We start from the raw sequence: 21068 nt of genomic DNA, 5'->3' as shown, positions 1-21068 counted from the left end.
AAATCTATTCCCCTACAGAAAGGGAGAATCGGAGCCACCTCTAAATGCTTTATGAGAGGGCAACTCAATTGATGCCGCTGTCGACCGACTTTTGAGTCCTTTGCATGGGACCTTCAGAATTCTAAAACCAAAAGGCTCTGAAGTTTCAATTAAGAATGTGCTTCAGAAGTCTATTCCATCTATAATGGGCACCATTAATAATGAATTAACTTAGTTGCTGCAGTGGTTGGAACCAAAGCCAGGTGGGTCCACTTACTCTGAGATCCTTGATTGGGTTTGGGATCCTTGCCTGACAGATATAAACATAAATTCAGAAGGTCTCCTCAGTCTAGGAACTGGCTTTGAGCCGGCTGGTTATAGCCCTTGTATTGGGCACATGAAAATAAAGGGTGACTTGGTGATAGAAAGCGGGCCTCTGTGGAATTATTTCAGTTTTACAGACCATTCTGCAAAAGTAGAACTGTCACTCAGATATGCAGCTTATTTACAAGTTGATAACTCATTTTCTCCCCTGGATTCACACCAATAACCAAGTTACTAATAATTGCATTTTCTGGGGGAGGAATGTCTATGCTCCTACACACATATCAATTGGGCAATAGCTTTACAAAAAAAAAAGCATTAGAAATTTTACAATGACAACCTAGGAACAGCACTGAGAGAGACCAGAGAGCTGACCCTCACTAAGCCTCTTGGCTGCAGAATAGTGCAGAGCTTGTTCAGAAAGAGGAAGGGTTGTAAAATATAAATAAAACTGCAGGCAGGAGAGTGGAAAGAAACGCCATCTGAAACACTCTTGCACAACTTTCCATTTCATCCTGGGAAAACATTCCATCAGCCTTCCTGCCTCTCATGTGTAACATTCTTTCCATTTCTTCAGATATCGGAGTATTTACCACACCACACTAATCAGGCTGCAGTATCCCAGGTATCTGAAATTCCTTGGCAAGGGTGCCTCTCATTGTGCGAAGGTCTCTCTTGGCCTTGATTGTTTTCAGTCAGTGGACGGTTCCAGTTCAAGGTCAAAGGCAGTCTGGGCTGCTCGCAGTTGTCATGGAAACTAAAAGCAGGTGTTGAGTTTGAAGCTTATACTTGCGACGAGGGGAGAGTGGGGATTGGCGTTGGGGCTAGAGAATGGTGTAGCAGTTGCGACCCACCAGCGTCCACCCTCTACCCACACCCCCATGTGCAAAAGCCATTGTTCTGAACTGTCCAAATAACTCTGGGCCAGAGCATGACCTTTAAAGTGTCAAATAATCCTCTGCATTGTATCCGCAGCAGCTGTGAATTGTGGCGGGTTCTCAGCCAGGGCTCGGCTCATTTCGGCCATTAATCATCTGGCAGAGACAATCTATTGTAGACAGAGGTGACGCTGGGCATGTTTTATATGAGTGAACTTTGAAAATGAGACGTAACATGAGATACAGAGCCTTGTGGGGGAAGGTTGCAGGGTGAGGGGAGGAGAAACCATGTGCTAAAGAGAGATTGAATATCAACATGAAGTGGTTAAAAAGAACAATAGTCAATATGTGTTCATGTTTAAATCTCAATCTGAGTTCAACATTCTTGAAGGATTACTTCCTCATGTATTAATTTGGCTCCTGCTCTTATTCATACTTTTTAAAAAAAACTATCCACTGATCTGTGTCCAGCTTGTGTGTTTCCACTGGTAACATCACATTTGATCAGCTGCACACAATATAAGTCATTGGTTTTCCCTCTCTAAAATAACTGCAGAGACCTGTATGCCATCACTGAGGTTTTTTTTCCCCCCTTCATTTACATGTGCACAACTAGCTTAGAGTCAGTCACTGCAGTGGAGAGGTACTGAACCCCTTGTATATATCTGTCAGCCAGGGCTTCCTGATTGGCCCAGGTTAACAACTCCAATCAACAATCTCATAGTCAATAAGATCCACCTGGTTCCAATCACCACACCCTCCAACCTGGATTAAAATGGATGAATCAGAAACTACAACTTATGGAAACACTCAGTCAAGAGAAACAGAGGAACAAGTGGGAGAGGGTCCAATCAGCAGCCACAACAAAACTAGTCTTCCACTGAGCTTCTATTTCACATACATTTCATCTAGGCTGTATAAGGAGGAGGACAGGAATGCTGTGAAAGAGTGTGGGGAAAGGGCAAGAGCCTTTCCATCATATTTCACATCAGAAACTATTTGAGTGATCCTCCAGGGTTAACACACAATACACTCAGACGAGTGACAACCTTCATTCATTCCCATGCTAATGGCACTGGGCATACACAACCTTTAAATGGTATCTCACCTGCTACCACACTGGCAAGGGAAGTTGATGTCCTGGGCAGCGTCGATGTGTACCTGAATCTGGAAGCCAAACAACCCTAACCATATGTGCATGCGTGGTGCCTGTCCACTCAGTGATCTGTTTCACATCGTGCCCCAATCTCCCATGCAGGGCCCTTTTTGGTAGCCAGTACACCTCCCCTGCCTTGCTTCCTCACTCCCAGGGATGGTAAACTGTGAGGCAGCAAAGTAAGGCACATTCTGAGATATATATCGAGAGCAAATGCTTAAATAAACCCATGAACTATGAAAAATGAAGCTGGTGAGCTGCAACCACCAGTAGCATCATGGCTTATAATGGAGAATACAGACAGGCAGTGCAAACAAGGGAATGAATGGGCACACAATAGCCCTTACAATACATTAACAAAGACAGACATGGTGATATGGCAGTATTGATCTAAGATACTGCTGCAGAACTAGAAAACAATGGTGCATGTAAGTGTTGAAAGACAGTCCATTTGATTAGAGCTGGGAAACAATATAGCAGCTATTATGCTGCTGGGTGTATAGCACAAACCGTCAAACAATGGGAAGGAGCAAATTCCAAGAAGATTTCGAAGAGATGTAAGAATTTAAGAGTTGCACGATAAAAGTAGACTTCAATTATTCTGTACAGATAGCCTGTAAATGACAAGGATGGGCAAGAATTCCTGAATTATTTACAAGAGAATTTTCTTGATCAATGTGTTTCTTGGCCAGTGAGGATGGAAGCAGCGCAGGTTCCAGTTCTGAGGAATGAAGTGGGCCGAGTAAAGATGTTTAACAGGGGGCTTTCGGGAAGCAGTGATCATAATATCATTAGGTTTGCAGTAATTATAGAAAAAGATGAGCAAAGATCAAATGTGAAAATACTCAAATGGAGGAAAGCTGGCTTCAGTGAGTTGCAAAAAGGAAAAAAAAGAAAAGTTACATCAATTAAATGTTAACAGTAGTGCAGAAACAGGAAGGCACTAGTCTTTGAAGCTGGTGGGGCATGCTGGGAAGGCAGTGGTTAAACAAAAGTTGGATGGAACCGCTGACTTCATAAAGAGAGGCAAAGGGTGGGATTTTAACTCTGACCAAACCCATTTACTGGCACAGAGTTAAATTCTGCCTACAGATTACAGAACCAAAGCAATTTTGCAAAAACAAAAAAAATGTGCTGAAAAACTTAGCAGCTGTAGCAGCAACTGCTGAGTGAGAAACAAAGTTAACACTGCAAATCCAACATGATTCTTCTTCTTTCTCCTTTCACCTTTTCTTTCAGATTGCCAATATCCACAGGACAGCAATTTCCTTCTGTTTTAGCAGTTCTGCTAAATTTTAGTAAATCACGGGTTAGGTGGAATGTTGAGTCCATTTCTGGGCATCTTAGTTTATGAAAGATGTAAGGTCTCATAAGATTTGTGGTGAATTTATCGAATGGTGCCAGAATGAATGCCTTTAAGCGAGTGGGCAGAAAACTTGGCAGATGGGAATATAAGGTTGAAAAATATGAAGTTCTGCACTTTGCCAGAAAGAAGGCAGGAGCTGAATATTACAAGGTGAGAAAAGACTGTAGAAGTTGCAACACAGAAAGATAAATCACAAAATTCTAGCATTCAGGTTGGCAGTTAATAGCAAAGACTATTGGAATGTTGGCCTTTATCTCAAAACAAATGGAGTATAAAAATAGGGAAATCTTGCTAAGGCACTAGTTTGGTCACATAGATTAGATTCCCTACAGTGTGGAAGCAGGCCCTTAGGCCCAACAAATCCACACTGCCCCTTGAAGCATCCCACCCAGACCGATCGCCCTATAACGCAACATCCCTGAACACTACGGGCAATTTAGCATGGCCGATCCACCTAGCCTGCACATCTTTGGACTGTGGGAGGAAACCGGAGCACCCAGAGTAAACTCATGCAGACACGAGGAGAATGTGCAAACTCCACACAGACAGTCGCCCGAGGTGGGAATCAAACCCGGGTCCCTGGTGCTGTGAGGCTGCAGTGCTAACAACTGAGCGACCGTGCCGCCCACTGAGAATAATATGACCGATTTTGGGTTTCTCCTCCAAGGGGAGGGTATTGGCATTGGAGGCAGTCCAGAGAAGGTTTGCTCAATTCATCCTGGGTATGGAAGGATTTTCTTATGAGTAACTTGGGCCTGTACTACTCACAGATTCTACAAGGATGAAAGATGATCTCATTGAAGCGTATAAGATTTTTCAGGAGCTTTATAAGTTTGACATGGAACTGTTCCTTCCCCTTGAGAGATAGTCTAGGGCCAGAGGGCAAATCTCAGAATAAGGAATCGCAAATGTCTTCTCTCAGAGTGTAATGAATCTGTGAAACTCTTTACTGCAGAGGCTTGTCAAGGCTGGACTATTAAGTACATTCAATGCTGAGATAGACAGATATTTAATCAGTAGGGGGATTGCGGGTTATGGGGAAAAGGCAGGAAGGTGAAGTTGAGGTTTATCAGATCAGCCATGATCTCACTGAATGGTGCAGCAGACTGCTCCTATTTCTCGTGGTCTTATGTATTTCAACTCCAGGGAGAGACTACAGAAGCTGCAGCAGTTCTCCTGGAAGTAAAGAAGGTTAACTGGAAATCTGTGAGAGGTGTTAGACAGAAACATGGACGATAGGATCAGGACTAGGCCATTCGACCCCTCGAGTTTGCTGCACCATACAATATGATCACCCATGAGCTCAATTCCCAAATCCCGCAGCCCCCAATGATTTTTTTTTATTCAAATGGGAGACAGGCCAGCATGGAAACGACCCTTTGGTCCAACTTCTTGATCCCTTTAGCCAAAGGGCTTTGCCTACCTTCTTCTTGGAAACACGTAATGTTTCGGCCTCAACCACTTTCTGTGATAGTAAATTCCACCGTCTGGGTAAAGAAATTTCTCCACGTCTCAATCCTAAAATGTCTTACCCAGTATCCTTAAACGCTGACCCTGGTTTTGGACTCCCCTACTATCGGGCACATCCTTTCTCCATCTAACCTGCCTAGTCCTGTTGGCGTTTTATAGGTGTCTGTGAGTACTCGCTTACATTCTTCTAAGTTCTAGCGAATACAATCCTAACTGACCCAAACTCTCCTCAGGTCAGCCCTGCCTTCCTAGGGCCAATTTGGTAAACCTTCGCTGTGCTCCCTCCAAAGCAAGAACATCCTTCCTCAGATTAGGAGACCAAAAGTGCATGCAATATTCCAGGTGTGGCACCAGTATTTGTAGCCATTAAAGGCTCTGATTCATTAAATAAGTGGAAGTTGATTTTCATGACAGACAAGTGGTAGGTCAAGCATACAGATTTCAGCTAAATGCCAAAAAAACATGAATTGAGGTGAGAATGTAAAGAAACTGATATAGTGAGTTGTTATGATCTAGGATACACTTCCTGAAAGTCCAGTGGATGCAGGTTAAATAGTGAAATTCAGAAAGGAATAAGATAAATATTTGTAAGTGGAAAAAAATGCCCAACTCTGAGGCAAAAGCTGGCAAATGGAACTAACTGGATGATTCATTCAGAAAGTCACAAAATAGCCTTGTTGAAAGGCTGTATTGTTAGATAACCAATCAATAAGTAAGATGAGGACAGCATGGTGTGTAGAACTGTGGCTAAAATCTCATACTGTTGCTGGTGAATGTAATTATTCTGCCACCTTGCACCTCTTCTCAATACTTTCAGTTTTATTTTCAAGTGACATGATTCTATAAAAAGAGAGGGCATCGTGTCTTGTTTTGATGCTTCCTGATTATGGGGGAAAATGATTCCGAGCATTAAGTAGACAAGGCTCAAGCATCAATTATGAGTGGGAGCCCAGTCTTAAGAAGATGAACCCAGCCATGCTGCGTAGCGACACAAGACGTTGGAAATGCAAAGGCAGAGTCTTTTGCAGTTATATAATTTCTTGACAATCTCAGGACATCCTAAAGCACTTTGTAACGTCTAAAGAAGCATTTCTGGAGGGAAGTCACAGTTGTAAGTTAGGAAATGCAGCAACTAATTTGCACAACGTAACCTCCCACAAACAAAAAGTGACAGAATAAACAGAAATTATTTGTGTTATATTAATCAGCTAAGTACTAGAGAATTCCCCTGCTTTTCCATTTTATATAGAGGCTCATAATCTCTTACCTTTCAGGCCCAAAGAAGCCACCTCTGATAGTGCAGCACTCCCTCAGTATTGCACTGAATTGTCAGCCCGGACTATGATCTCAAGTCTCTTAAGTGAATGTGATGCCACAAACGTCTCATTCAGAAGCCATGGTTGGCACTGCTGTGAGAAACTGAAAGGGTGCTTATCCCAGAAAATACAAGACCTGCCTGCAAGCTGTGGATAGGCTTCAGTGGCTTTTCTTTGTGTCAAGGTGCAGATTCAAACATTGTTCATTTTTTTCGATATGCATGCTTTTTCGATATGCATGCCTGTGATTAAATGAGCTAAGAGCAGTGGACAAAGGTAATAATTTCCCAAAAAATGCAGGGAAAGAAAAGTATCCGCCTTTTTCACTTCACCAGACAAGACTGAACAAATAAAGGCAGAATTATTGCCAGGCTTCCACGTCACTGGAACAGACAAACAGTAGGTAAGCTTAGAGGAAGACAAACAGGCCACACAATCTAATCTTCTTTGACTGCAGTACTGTGGTCATGTGTGAAACCAAAGCACCAGGGAATAATGGGTGGGGAAAACAGCAACAGATATCTGTGTGGGTTGGAGTGCAGAAACACATCCCATTGATTGTTGGAGACCAGGAATGGGGGCAGGCGGAATATGTCAGTGCGATCCTGTTTACTTCACCCACCATCATTCCTTGCACTCAACACCCTTCTCCCATACCCCAACACCTCTAAACTTGCCTTCTCCTCTCTCTCAAGGGTTCTCCTACATTGCAGGAGTTCAGGTATGCATTGATGCCAGGGCCTCTGGAATGTGAGCTATGCAGATTTCTCAATAGCTGACTGTAATGGTGTTAATGTCAGTTGCCTTGTAAGGTTGAGTATATTGCTCTGTATTTGAGAAGCAGGGGAATCCTGTGCATGTGTGTGCATACATACATGTGTGTATATGTGTGTCTGCCTGTATGTCCACCTGCGTGCATGTATACTTGTGTTTGCATGTTTGTGCACACGTTTGTGTTGAAAGAATTTCATGGGGAGTAGACAGAGTGAATTATTTTGGAGAATGAATTTGTCTTTTGCGATATGTGGGAATTCTTCAGCAATGTGTATGTGTGTGTAATTTATACAGCGAGCACAGTCTAGCACAATGAACAATGCATTCTTATCACAAATTTGAGAAATATGGAATTTATTCTGCATAGGGAAGGGAGGTTATATCTGGCCTGGAACCATCGCCTGTGAGGTAAAAGCAATTTAGAAGTTTTTTTGGTCCCCATTTGTCTGCTTGCTGTCGCTATGGCAACAATCTCACCTTGGACTGTCCCTCAGTATTCGTAGTTCTGTATTATGCATTGGCCTTGTGGAAGTAAAAGCAAAAACAAAATACAGAAATTCCAAGGGCTGGCTTTGTGCCTATTTAGTGTGGTTTCTTTGAGCTGATACTGAACCTGTATTATATTTTTGCAGCAATATCTGATGCTGCATTTATGTCATTATCATTTCCTGATCATACTATATCAACACTCTCCTGGTTGGAGTTCTACTCTTCATCATAACAAAATAATTCTCATTGTGTATAACCCTCCATCAAGTTCATTCATAGTGAGTTACATCTCAAACACAGGTTCTCATAGGAACTTCTAGAAGAAAAAGTTTAAGATCCAGTTAATTTGTCCTCGCCATCTTTGTGGTCTCCAGATATACAAAGATATACTCAGCCTCATATTTACACCTCTCCAAGACCTCACACTCCTCATTTCTATAAACTCCCCCAGTTCTACATCCTGAGCACTTTCTGAATTATAGTTTCTTCAGTCTCTTGTTCACTGATCTCTTTTGGTCCATCTAGGCACTGGAGAAGTGCAACTGAGCCAAGAGTAATCAATTATCTGGCTTGTGTTAACTGGTGACTCATTGGCTGGAGTTCCATGCAGAATGGCTGGTCTCACCCACAATGGTTGTAAAGTCAGAAAGGAGACCCATGGGCCCTCTGCAAGAAGTGGAGCCTCACTTAAAACAGTTAGAGAACCACTAATTCCTCAGTCTTAGCAGCAGGTTCCAGGGCAGTGACGATGGAGCACATCTAGTAAAATGATGGGTGACCCAGTCAGTCAGGTGTCAGTGAAGAGGCAGCGGGGTGGGATTGGGGGGTCGGGGGAGAGGTGACAGTAAAAAGCCCTAATGTAGCTAATTGATTGACCACTTCGAAATACGTAACGTACCCCACTGCTAACAAAATAGCACAGGAGGTGTGAAAGTGACAGGAAAGAGAGACCCCGATATCCATCCAATTTTAAAACCTCTGCCTATCGGGGAAGAGAATGTGGGAGAGAGACTGGGTGTCAGGATACAAGATTCCAACAGCGATGTCTAAGGAACTGGAGACATTTGTTGTGTCTGATTGCTCAGTGGCACAGTGCCCTTGGAATGCCAACACTGATATCATTCTGCCATTGAGAAACCGGGAGGCTTGGCTGAGAGGATGATCATTTCCACCATGCTGAGTACTTCTACACAATGTACCCTTTCATGGTTGCAACTCCAACACACCTCCCCGCTTCACCAGAGGTTATATTGCATAGAGTCATAGAATTTTACAGTATGGAAGGAGGCCATTTAGCCAATCATGTCTGTCCTAGCTCCCAAATGAGCTACCTAGCTACCCATTCTCCAGCCCTATCTACACAGCTCTCTAAAATTAATCACTTTTAAATATATAACCAGCTTTCTTTTGAAACCTCCAATGGAATCTGCCTTCACCTCCCAGGCAGCACATTCCAAATCCTAACAACTCTCTGAGTAAAGAAGTTTCTCTTTATCTCACTCCTAGATCTCTTGCTAACAATATTGAAATTGTGCGCCCTAGTTACTGACAAACGAGCTAGCAAAAACAAAATACCCTTGTTTACCCCATTAAAATGATTCATAATTTTGAACACCTTAATAACATCACCTCTCAATCTTCTGTGTTTCAAGGAGAATAAGCTCATTTTCTCTAATCTTTCCTTGTTTCTAAAATTCCTCATTCCTGGTATCATTCTAATAAACGTACACATGCCCAATTCCCAAGGGAATTAAGCAACACTCCATCCTCCAAGCTTGCTCATTTAACCTTGTGTTGCCGACAACTCGCTCTCCCCGATCCTGAGTCTTCCATGGACATCTCATCATTAAAAAGAAACTTTTAAACTGCTGCAGTTTCACTTTGATCGACAGAAATCTGATGTCCTGACCTACCCACCAGGAACAGTAATCTCTTTCGGCAAGTCCTTGACTAAGCTATTAATGGTTAGTGTTTCAGCTGAGATATTTAAATAGCCTTGACAGAAATTAACAAGACAAGAACAGTATCGAGGAAAATATTCAGGATGTCAGCTAGAAAAGTAGGAGCTCCTTGTATCAGAGATAATAGGAACTGCAGATGCTGGAGAATCCCAGATAACAAGGTGTAGAGCTGATTGAAAACAGCAGGCCAAGCAGCATCTTAGGAGCAGGAGAGCTCCTCTGATGCTGCTTGGCCTGCTGTATTCATCCAGCTCTACACCTTGTTATCTATGAGCTCCTTGACCCAGTTACCTTCTGCAGTGGACAGCAAAGCTTTTGTCTAAATTTTTAACAATATCTGTTAATAAGCATGAATATGAAAATTTGAGAAGGAATCCTTCTGCTAATGCAAATATTAACTCAAAATCCTGAAGCCGTCTTTTCCATTCTGTCACTTTTGCTGCGTAAATGATTGCTGTGGCTTCAGTGATCTCGGCCCTAGCTCTGGAATACCTTCTGTATATCTCTGCACCTTACTTTCCTACAGGCGTTATAAGTTACCTTTTTGACAAAACCTTTGGTTACCTGACCTAACATCTCCTTATGTGGCTCGGTGTTGTACTTTGTTTTTATAACTTTGCTCTGTCTCAGGCTTACTTCAGTGCTCCTGTGAGGCTCAGTACAAGCACCTCATTTTCTGCTTGGGACCACCTGTTTAATCCTTTCAAGATTATTGGACCTTTACATTAACAGCCGAAAGGGGCTCAAAATGTTAAAATTCTGTTACTTTCTCCACCTGCTCAATTTCTCCAGAATGTTCTACTTGTCTTACATTGAGAAGCTGGTGCATTGTTCAGATGAAAGGCAGTATTTTTCCAATGGAAAAAAGGGTCACAAAATGTCATGTCATCCAACTTATCTCCTGATTGTGATTTTAATGGGTTTGACCCTTAAAACAAGACCCACCAGCTGCACTGTACTGAGTGACAGTATGGATGCAGACGCAGGTTGGTTAGGAGGCTCTACCTTGGTTCTTTGACACACTATCCTAGCTCCTAACTGATGAACCTGTTTTTGTGATGTTGCTCGTGTTGGCCAGTACACCAGGGAGACCAGCCAATTTTTTCACAGGTAGTGCCGTGGGATCTTTAGCATCTATCTGCGAGGGAGAATGAGCCCTTGGTTCAATGTCTGATCCAAAAGACTTTTGACAGCACCCTCACAACATTAAGAATCCAGGGCAGGACTTGGCTCAGGATGAGATAGAGAAAACTGGACAAATATGCGTGCACGCTGCAATGTAGAGGAGGGCACAGGGTCAGGGCTGTGGATGGCAAGTTTAGGGCAAAAGCCAGGAAGCATTTATTATCTTGGAGGTGAGCAGTGATTGGGGTTCGTTGCCATGAGGTTGAAGCTTGAAGCACTGTAGCTTTTTCAGAAACAGCTGGATGCTGTAATAGGAATGACGTTTGGGTTGGTATCCTGGCAGGATGAGATCAAAAGGACTCCACTGAGATCAAATGGGCTTGATGGAACTCTTCCTGCAAACCTTTCTCAGCACCTGCAGCATTTAGTGTACACACAGTCAGGAAGAGTGGTAGGTAGTTTTAGCCCTATGTTTAATTTACATTCTTTAGTCTCCAGGTGCCTGCCAGCAAGAAACTGTAATGAAATTAATATATGATATACAGGAGCATACTTTACGTTAGACATCAGAGGGGAAATCTACACTGCAGCAGATATCAGGGAGAACAAGTCAAGCTCTGTATGTTAGGTTCCTTCATAACCTGCTGCCTCAAAGCAGCACCTGCCAGGCGTGAATTTGAAAATGTTCTGCAAATGTTGTTGTAAGATCCCAGAGAAAACATACACACCATTCCAAAAATAACTTTTCATTTACCACTTGCATTCCTCAGATTCCCGATTTGCCGTCTGAAATGAGGGAATGGCCTGCATTGATTGAACCAGCCCTGTGTCAGGCTTCAGCAGTAAGGACAGAGAGAGATATGTGCATGAATGTATGTGTGGCATTTTACGAGATGAGGCAACCCTCCTAAATACAGACAGGGGCTGAGAATGACACGTCTTCTAACTTCACAGCCCCTTGTTATGAAATGAGAGTTCGTGCAGGCATGGTGAGGATCTCTGTCTTTGTCTCTCTCTCTCTCAGCTGTACCACACAGCAAGGCAACAAGAGGGCCTGGAACCTGCTGGTGGTACAGACTGTGCTCTTCTATTGATAGCGCCCATTGGCAGCACACACTGGCGCTGGTAGCTCATCATCATAATAGAAGGCTGTGAAGTCTGACTCAAAGCGTAAGTAGCTGATGAAAAGCAGTTTGGTTTCCTGGAGTAATTATCATTAACTCCACTGGAGGAGTAGAATATTAATTCTACATAATTCTATCAATTAGCATATTATCCATCTGTGTCCTTCATTAAACTGCTGCCACTGAACATGAGTGACTACAATGTATTTTTTACGTAAGCTTGTTTTGATGCTTGTCATGAATGAATACATTTATATTCTCGATTTGAAAAGCTTCCTTACCTTCACACACAGGGCAGCACTCTCCTGGAATCTTCACTGGGTTCAAGCAGCTCTGACCACAGGCTGTGGCCACACAGTGGGGCTCTCCGTTAATACACTGGCAGAAGGTGCAATCGTCTTCACGCCACCTGTCGCCGTGGGCACGGATCTGCCCGTTGGCATAACACCCAGCCGGGTTGTGGATGGGGTATATTGGATCTGTCAGTGGAAAACACAACATGCACAATGGGTTAGGGTCATGGCGCATGTCTTCAGAGAGATCACAGAGATAAGCAGACACAAACAAAAGGGAGTTATGGGCACAGAGGACAGGGAAAGTGACACAGGAGAGATCAACACGAGCCACTGGTGAAGCGAACACACAGCAGGACTGTCACAAAAAACACACAAACCTATTCATGAGATACACATGTCCATAAACACATGTGAGCTGAATACAGTATTAATCATTCCAGTTATAGTATCTCCTATGGTAAATCAACTTGTTTATGGCACAGCACTGCCTGTAGCCATTGACATGTCAGTATCATGTGAGATGAATGCCTTTCTATTGTATGTAATACACGCTGTAAGTGTCAGACTCAGTAAATACTGTAACATTCAGGGGACAGACAATTCCAAGGGGTTGCTGCATTTGACGGTTGGATTATTAAATTTAACTCTGCCCCGCAAGTAGTGGTGTAGCCTGTGCAACAAGCTTTTCAAGAGATCACTCAAAACAGTTCCGGGGGGGGGTGGTCACAGTTATTTGGAGTTAGAAGATAGACAGAGAGAGAGAGAGAGAGAGAGAGAGAGAGAGAAAGGCAGGCTCCATACAAAAAGTAACTTTTTAAATCTGTGCTGTACGTCTGAGCCCCACTGGCTTATGCAGTCAGAAATTAAGAACTAGCTCTGGGGGTCAAGAGATGCATAATTAACAATTTAGTTGTGGCTCAGCGTGAAGTCAAGAGCAAGCGGACAGCTCTGTAAACACAGAATTCAGCAGGAGGTTTTGAGAGTCAGTAGGTACAGTTTAATGTTGGAATTAGGATTCAGGAGTGGTCCTTGGGGCTGTGGCGATTTGAAAGAAGTTATGTACTACTAAGAGTTCAAAGGTGAAGGAAACCCACAAGCAATATGTGATAATATGTTAACTGATATTATTGCCTGATGTTAATTTTGGGATGTCAGAAGATAAGTTAGATCGAACTTTGTACAGCATGAATCTAGCTTTGTCAATAGTCTTTGTGTGTTAGTTTAAGTTTTTTTTGTCATAACCTCATTATCCTTTGTGAGCAAAGAAACCAAGCGGAATTGCTTCTCATAATAAACTTGGATATTGAACCACATCCCCACTTGAGTTAAACTTCAAGTTTGTTATGACCAGTGGAGGTGTGGGATGAGGAAGAAATCAGTGAAGCCCTCCAACTTTGGTCATGACATATATATAACAGCACTGTATCCACAGAGAATGGGCCATGAAGTTTTTTATTTATAGTGCAGCTCTGTTTAGAGACGGGTATGTCACCACATTAGCGAAGGGCTCTTTCTGGGGAATAGATTGTAAAGTAAGAGAAATTGAATTGCTGGTCAGGGAAATATTGCACAATGGAGTTACTTGTGTGCTTGATTTAGTGGCTCGGCCCTTGTGATGTAGATGACAGTGCTCATTGTCTGAGGTTTGTGGTAAGCTTCCAGAGGGTGGCTGCTCCCAGGAGCTAAAGTGATGTTTTCGGGGTGTCCTTGTAGCAGGTCCTTTGGCTGCTGTGAGAGTGCAGCTGAGCTTGAGCTCTCTGTTGAAGATTAGTTTTGATAAGCTGAGATAGGTTGTGTCTCCCTAATCCAGTGATCTGCAGGCTGGCACCTCAGTCCGTGTGGTTTTTCGAAGGACCGTTAGTGTTTCCAGTATTTTACACTGCAGCAAGGAAGATTTCCAGCATTTAACTGCTGTAAAGGTAGTGTGAATTGCAGCAGGTCAAGGATTTAACAACTCTAAACAGGGGTGGAAGTGGTGAAAGGGATAGCATAAGCACTCTCATTCAGACCTCTGACGACCTCTCGTGAGATCCAGCAGACTGTCTGACCTGTAAAAGCCCTGCCCTGTCCTGAGGCTGCTGGATTATGGAGGAACAACTGGTAAAAGGCATTCCTGACTACACGACCAGCCCAACTCAGTCACATCTGTCTCAATGTGGTGTGAACACTTGGCATGCCAGCAAGGGCGCGTATCTCATAGTCTGGGACATTTCTGAGGCTAGGAATGGGCATTTCCATTAGGAGAGAAGCAGTGATGAGAAGCACACAGTCCTGAACAAATGCAGCAGTGGGTCTTGCATGCCACCACCTTGATAAAGGCTATATTTTGATATCATTGAGAAAAGGGTAGAGGGAGCAGGAAATTTCTGCAGAAACTCGGTACATTTGGTAGCATCTATGGACAGAAACCACAGCTAACCTTTCAGGCCCAGTGACCCTTCTTCAGAACTATTTCCTAGTAGCGAGGAAAAGGCAGTATATATGCTGAAAACGGGGAGCCTCTGGTTTTGTTCCTTTCGTCCTCAAGAAATTATTTTGATACAAGATTGCCATTCAGCTCTTGAAAGGCGAGCTTCAGGGTGCCAGGCATTATCTCTTTTAAGAGACAGTAGGAATTGCAGGAGCTGGAGAATCTGAGATAACAGGGGGTAGAGCTGGATGAACACAGCCGGCCAAGCATCATCAGAGGAGCAGGAAGGCTGACGTTTCGGGTCTGGACCCTTCTTCAGAATCTAGGCCCGAAATGTCAGCCTTCCTGCTCCTCTGATGCTGCTTGGCCTGCTGTGTTCATCCAGTTCTACACCTTGTTATCCCATCACCTCTTTTAATGCAGGCAATGCTTTTGCAAAGTCCAGCCGCCAGTTCTGAATTCTGTATATCATTCCATCTTTGCAGGCAAGCCAGAGGTTTGAAGCTGGGTGTCTTACCACTGAGGGCAAAGCCGGAGGACAGACTGTCGGCAGACCTCTGCTTTCAGCTCTAAAAGCTGCCAGTTATGCTTGCTGGGTGAGCTGACATGAGAAATCAGAGTGTTTTAACCCTTTAGTGTTCCCCGCGTAGCTATGCAGTCAACTTAAGGCAACACCTTGGCCATAAATTGACAAATTGACAAGGCAAGTAAAAGGAGGAGTTCCAGAAACAGTTGGATGACCTCAAGGTTGAACTCTCCCAGCTCCGTATGGCTAAGGTACCTGGAGCAGCTGCCTCCAAAAATTCATGTTGTGCAGAAGTCCAGTGCAGGATCCTGACTGTCATCAATCTGCTACAAAAGGAGCACTTGAGAAAATTCTACAAGAGCAAATTTGGACTGCTGACCCAAGAAGCCTGCACCATGCACCACTGACTCAACAAACATGGGGGGACCTTGGAGACTACTGCAAAGGAAAGAGCGTCTGCAGCCAATGTGCAAATTTGTCGTAAAACATAAATGTTCTGCCAAAGAAGATATTAAAGAAAAGAAAGACCAGTTGGACACACTGTTGAATCTGACAGCAACTAAAAATGCACCATCATTCCCTGACAATGTGGGTCTGGTCAAAGGAGCAATTTCACATTGAACGGATGCCTCCAGGTTCACTGGGTATGAGGAGCCCTACATAGGTACAATACACCAAGTCTTCCCTCCCCAGCAACAAGGTTTCTGTGTGATATCTGTGGTGGGGTGAATCTGACCCGAGTCTGCAAAAACCCTCAACCTTTCAAAAGCAGTAAACGCCTGTTTTCTGTAAACAGAAACCTTCCCTTGGAAGGTGAAATGAGGTGGCGTGGAAAGCCAGTGCAGACGTCCAGCCCTGAGGTGAAGCCCAGTTTGGGCTCCCTGCTTTAAAAATACTGTAATGCTGAACTTTTACCTTTATTTCTTCATTTTTCTAATTTATACCTCAGACTTTGTACGTATGTACCTTTGTACCCAAGAAACGGTGACTTTGTACACTTTTTGCTGTAGTCATGTACCTTTGTACTTGAGTACATGTGACACTAAACCTAATTCTAATTCTAACGAGCTGGGAATTAAGTATTGATATCATGGCTCACAGCATTAAACAGAAGCAGGCTGGAAACCTCAGCTTCCCTTCAAATAAATGAAGTGCACTAGAGCAGAGAGCAAAATGTTGTAACTGCCATGTAATAGGTCTGCTCCAATGCAGCCTAATGGGCCAGTTTAACAATCTCTTGTGCCTGAGTACAAACCTGCTAATGGCTGAAAGATGAGTTAATATCATTAGTTACCAGGCACTCAGAGCACACGCCTGTGCCAGATCTGAATCAATACATAGCATTTAATGCCCTTGATCTTTCTCAGAGGCAGTGTCAGATGTTGGTGTGTAGTTTTACCACTGTTCTCTGAAGTATTTTATTCAGGAGACTTTGCTCTGCTGGATAGCTGCAGCAGGTTATTAGAGCAGAGGGTACCTTCACAGCAGAGCGTGACACTTCTCTAACCTGATGTTCACTGATGTATTTTCTAGCAAACAAGATTGGACCTAAGAGAGGGAACAATGACTGAACGGCTTCTAAACCTAAAATTAGCTAGATAGGATTTCCTATGACTAGGGTAGTGTCCCTACCTCTGGGCTAGAAAGTCAAGATTCACATTCCACCTGGCCTGGAGGAGCTGACCCAGCACTTCAAGCAGTTTGATTAAAAATGATTTACAGTTACAGAGATTGCCATACACACCATTTCTGTGTCAACAGCAAGTACTGGAGAAGCTCAGCAAGTCTGGCAGAATATGTGCAGAGAGAAAGAATTTACATTTCAAGTCCAACATGACCCTCCCATTCTTCTGTAGGTTAAAGTAGCTACGTAAATGCAACGGAACTCTATTCTTTCTGAACTAACCGTCTTCACCATCTGTGCAGTCATGTGGCACTGACACCATTCTGTCTGATTACAATCTCATCCAATTTTTGTTCAAGTGATTTTAACAGAAAGGTGGCCGGGCTAGTTTCAGTAGCCAGTAGATGATTGGATTCAGGTTAGGCATTGAAGATGAAAATGCCCCCTTCCCCGGCCTCCCCTTCAGATAGTGAAACGATGTTAAAACAGGAACATTTACCTTCACAGACTGGGCAGCACTCTCCCTCGGGTACATAGTACCTGTCGCAGTGCAGCTCTCCGCATTGCGCCGAGAAACAAATTGAGACACCACCTTGACACCTACAGAAACGACACGCGTCCATCCGGAACATATTCCCGTCGTAATATTCCACACCATTGAATATGCACGTGGGCTTTGTCTCTGTAACAGAACAGCAGGGAAAGAAAACTCACATTAGACCCCATTACCTATAGCTGTATTTAAGGACAAGCTAGATTAAAAAAAAGGAATAATTTGAAGGATATGCACAGCAGTAACACAGCATAGACATGCTGGGCCAAATGGCCTGTTTTTAAGCAGTAAATATATTATAAAGTTTATTACTCTTTCATGGGATGTCAGTGTCATTGGCAAGTACAACATTTGTTGCCCATCCCTTGGCAATTGCTGAGGACAGTTAAGTGTTAACCACATTCTCTGGGTCTGGAGTCACATGTAGGCCAGACCAGATAATATGGCAGGACTCTTTCCCATTAATGAACCAGGCGGGGTTTTACTGCAAACAATGATAGTCTCCATGGTGGCTGTCAGCACCTTTAGCTCTGTAGACACCCCTTCTCTTCCCACCCACAATAGTGATAGGGTCCCCCAGGTCCTCACTTATTATCACATCAGCATCCATTGCCCAGAGAGTCGTTAGTCACTGTATCTGCCACTTCCAGTGGAATGCCACATATTCCCATCTCCTCCATTTGTTAGCCTTCCACTGGGACAATTCCTTTCGGCATTCCCTGGTCAATTCTTCCTACATTCCCAGCACCTTCCCACAGCCCCATGGCACCTTCCCCTGCAATGTTATCACAGCTAACCCACTGTCAGCTACTAATGGTCCCCACTAGCAGCTACTGATGCTCCCAGGCTGATCTTTATCTACTCCTTTGTCCGCTGAATTATTTTTTTCTCTCTCTCTGGGCCATCTCCACCTATTATTTACTTCTGACCCCTCTCCCACTTTACCTTCAGCATATATACTAACCTGTTGCCAGCTACAATGAGTTCTGGAGTAGGGTCACTGGACTTGAAATGTTAACTCTGATCTCTCTCCACAGATGCTACCAGACCTGTTGAGATTTCCAGCAATTTCTGTTTTTGTTTCAGATTTTCAGCATCTGCAGTTCTTTTGGTTTGTTATTTTTCAGATATGTTTACAGCACAGTGTAAACTCACAGATGTTTTCTATCAACCAATGTGAGCTTTCAGGAGGAGCTAACAAAAATAGCACCTCTTTGCTCTTCATGGAGCCACTGATGGCTGGGTGGGAGACTAGATGAAGATAAATTTGTGGCTGCAAGCTGACTTCACACAAATTGCGTTCCCATTCTGGTTAGCCACACTTTGTGCATCACTCTCCAACTTGCACATTCAGACTAGGAGGGGTAACAAAGTGTGGAGCTGGATGAACACAGCAGGCCAAGCAGCATCTCAAGAGCACAAAAGCTGACATTTCGGGCCTAGACCCTTCTTGCTGGATCTGAAAAACCCCCTTAGCCTTGGCTTCCTCCTGAGGACATTTAACACCAGGGCTTTCTCATCTTGTGGCTACAGAACTAAAGCTGGCTCCTTTAACCTCCAGTATAATATTCCCATCATCTTTATACAGGGTAAGGTGGCGATAAGGCTTTAGGTTTGTTGTAGCAAAAGGCTGTGGACCAGTGTCTACATCTGCTGCTCTCAAATCCACAGACATTGGGAAAGTCTTTCACATGAACATCATCCCTCCAAAAACATAGGACACACACACACACACACACGATGCACACCAACACACATATGCGGACACACACATGCGCACACAAACTCATGCACACGCGCATACATACAAACGCGCGCGCACACACACACACACACACACACACACACACATGCAGACACACAAATATGCTCACAGTCATACACGCACATGCAAATGCACAATTCTGACTAAAATCTAAAGTGTCAACAGTGAGAGTTGGACAGGGTATTGATTGGTAGGTCTCACTGTCTGTGTCATCTGGACTCGGGCCTCAGAGAGTTCTGGGAGCTGTGAATTACACACAAGCTCTGAGAGCTCCCTGGAAAATGAGCACAGAAATGCATGGTTCCTTGCCTGTGGCTGCAAACCATTTGCATGTTTGAAGAGTGGAAGACCTTGAGATTCACAAATACTGAGACATCCAGTGGCCACAGGAGTGAGTTCATGACCCCTTGTACTGTTGGGAGAAAAGCCATGGTCACGTAGCCCCATGAAGCCTTGCCATCTCATTGTCCTCATCAATGGTATAAATGGTGTATTCATTTGCACAATGGAATAGGTGCAGCTATGAATGGCAGCCTGTTAAATGCTGTCTATGGAGCCCCAGAAAAACATCAACAGTGGAAGAAATTTGGAGTTGCAATCGCTTTGGGGCTTTGCAGCTAATCTGCGTGGCTGTAGGTCTTGCTGCAAATTCCCACATATTTCAGTACACTTCCCAGGAGAATTGGCTCTGGGTTTGCTTCTCTGGCAACTATAGATATTAGTACTTGCCCTAAGGCTATGGTGAATTGCCAGTATATACCTTCTATCTACGATAGTATCAGAGATAATGGGAACTGCAGATGCTGGAGAATTCCAAGATAATAAAATGTGAGGCTGGATGAACACAGCAGGCCAAGCAGCATCTCAGGAGCACAAAAACTGACGTTTCGGGCCTAGACCCTTCATCAGAGAGGGGGATGGGGAGAGGGAACTGGAATAAATAGGGAGAGAGGGGGAGGCGGACCGAAGATGGAGAGTAAAGAAGATAGGTGGAGAGAGTGTAGGTGGGGAGGTAGGGAGGGGATAGGTCAGTCCAGGGAAGACGGACAGGTCAAGGAGGTGGGATGAGGTTAGTAGGTAGCTGGGGGTGCGGCTTGGGGTGGGAGGAAGGGATGGGTGAGAGGAAGAACCGGTTAGGGAGGCAGAGACAGGTTGGACTGGTTTTGGGATGCAGTGGGTGGGGGGGAAGAGCTGGGCTGGTTGTGTGGTGCAGTGGGGGGAGGGGACGAACTGGGCTGGTTTAGGGATGCAGTAGGGGAAGGGGAGATTTTGAAACTGGTGAAGTCCACATTGATACCTTCTATCTACCATGCCTTTCCTAGACAGCTGTATCTTAACTGGCTGAAATTGCCTGCAGCAGTATGTAAATAAAGAATTCAAAGCTTGACTATCTGAATGATACACTGCCCACGGCACTCTACATTTAGTGTGGGCAGTCCAACAGCAGTGCTGGCGTTTTAAAGGCCAGCATGGCCAAAAGTGGGTGCTACATTCAGGGGTTGCCCTGTGTTTATCTGAGCCACACCCTCACCAAAGGCAGCGCCCACCTCTCATCACTGCTACTTCGTTCCACGCTGCCCACCTCACAGAACCTGACCACCCCAACACTCACCCTGGGCACAGTACCTGGACCAAGTGCACTGCCTAAGGAGGAAAGGCTGGATAGGCTAGGCTTATATCCTCTGGAGTTTATGAGGGTCAGAGGTGACTTGATTGAAGCATATAAGATCCTGAGAAGACTTGACCAGGTGGACGTGGAAAGGAAGTTTCCTGGATGTGAGTTTGCTCGCTGAGCTGGAAGGTTAGTTGTCAGGCTTTTGCTCAGCGAGCAAACTCACATCCAGAAACTCAACCTGAGCTACAAATCTTCTCAAAATTCGCTAGGAAGTTTCCTCTTATGTGCGAGAATCTAGAATGGGGGTTCATACTGGA

General features: G+C 44.1%; 1 protein-coding gene across 2 annotated transcripts in view; it reads right to left on the bottom strand.

The window, feature by feature from the left end:
* The window catches only part of crim1 (cysteine rich transmembrane BMP regulator 1 (chordin-like)), a 203761-nt gene that overhangs the window by 48175 nt on the left and 134518 nt on the right, over positions 1–21068 (bottom strand). For both annotated transcript variants that reach the window (XM_048535898.2, XM_048535897.2), the window contains exons 6-7: positions 17318–17500; positions 12244–12441 (exon numbers count right to left, since the gene is read on the bottom strand). In XM_048535898.2, coding sequence (XP_048391855.1) covers positions 12244–12441; positions 17318–17500 — 381 coding nt within the window. The remainder of the gene's footprint in view (positions 1–12243; positions 12442–17317; positions 17501–21068) is intronic.

This window comes from Stegostoma tigrinum, chromosome 9, assembly GCF_030684315.1.
Source record: "Stegostoma tigrinum isolate sSteTig4 chromosome 9, sSteTig4.hap1, whole genome shotgun sequence".
NCBI classification, from domain to species: Eukaryota; Metazoa; Chordata; class Chondrichthyes; order Orectolobiformes; family Stegostomatidae; genus Stegostoma; species Stegostoma tigrinum.
The sequence above is the reverse complement of the archived record's forward strand: the minus strand, read 5'-3'. Positions and strand labels throughout refer to the sequence as shown.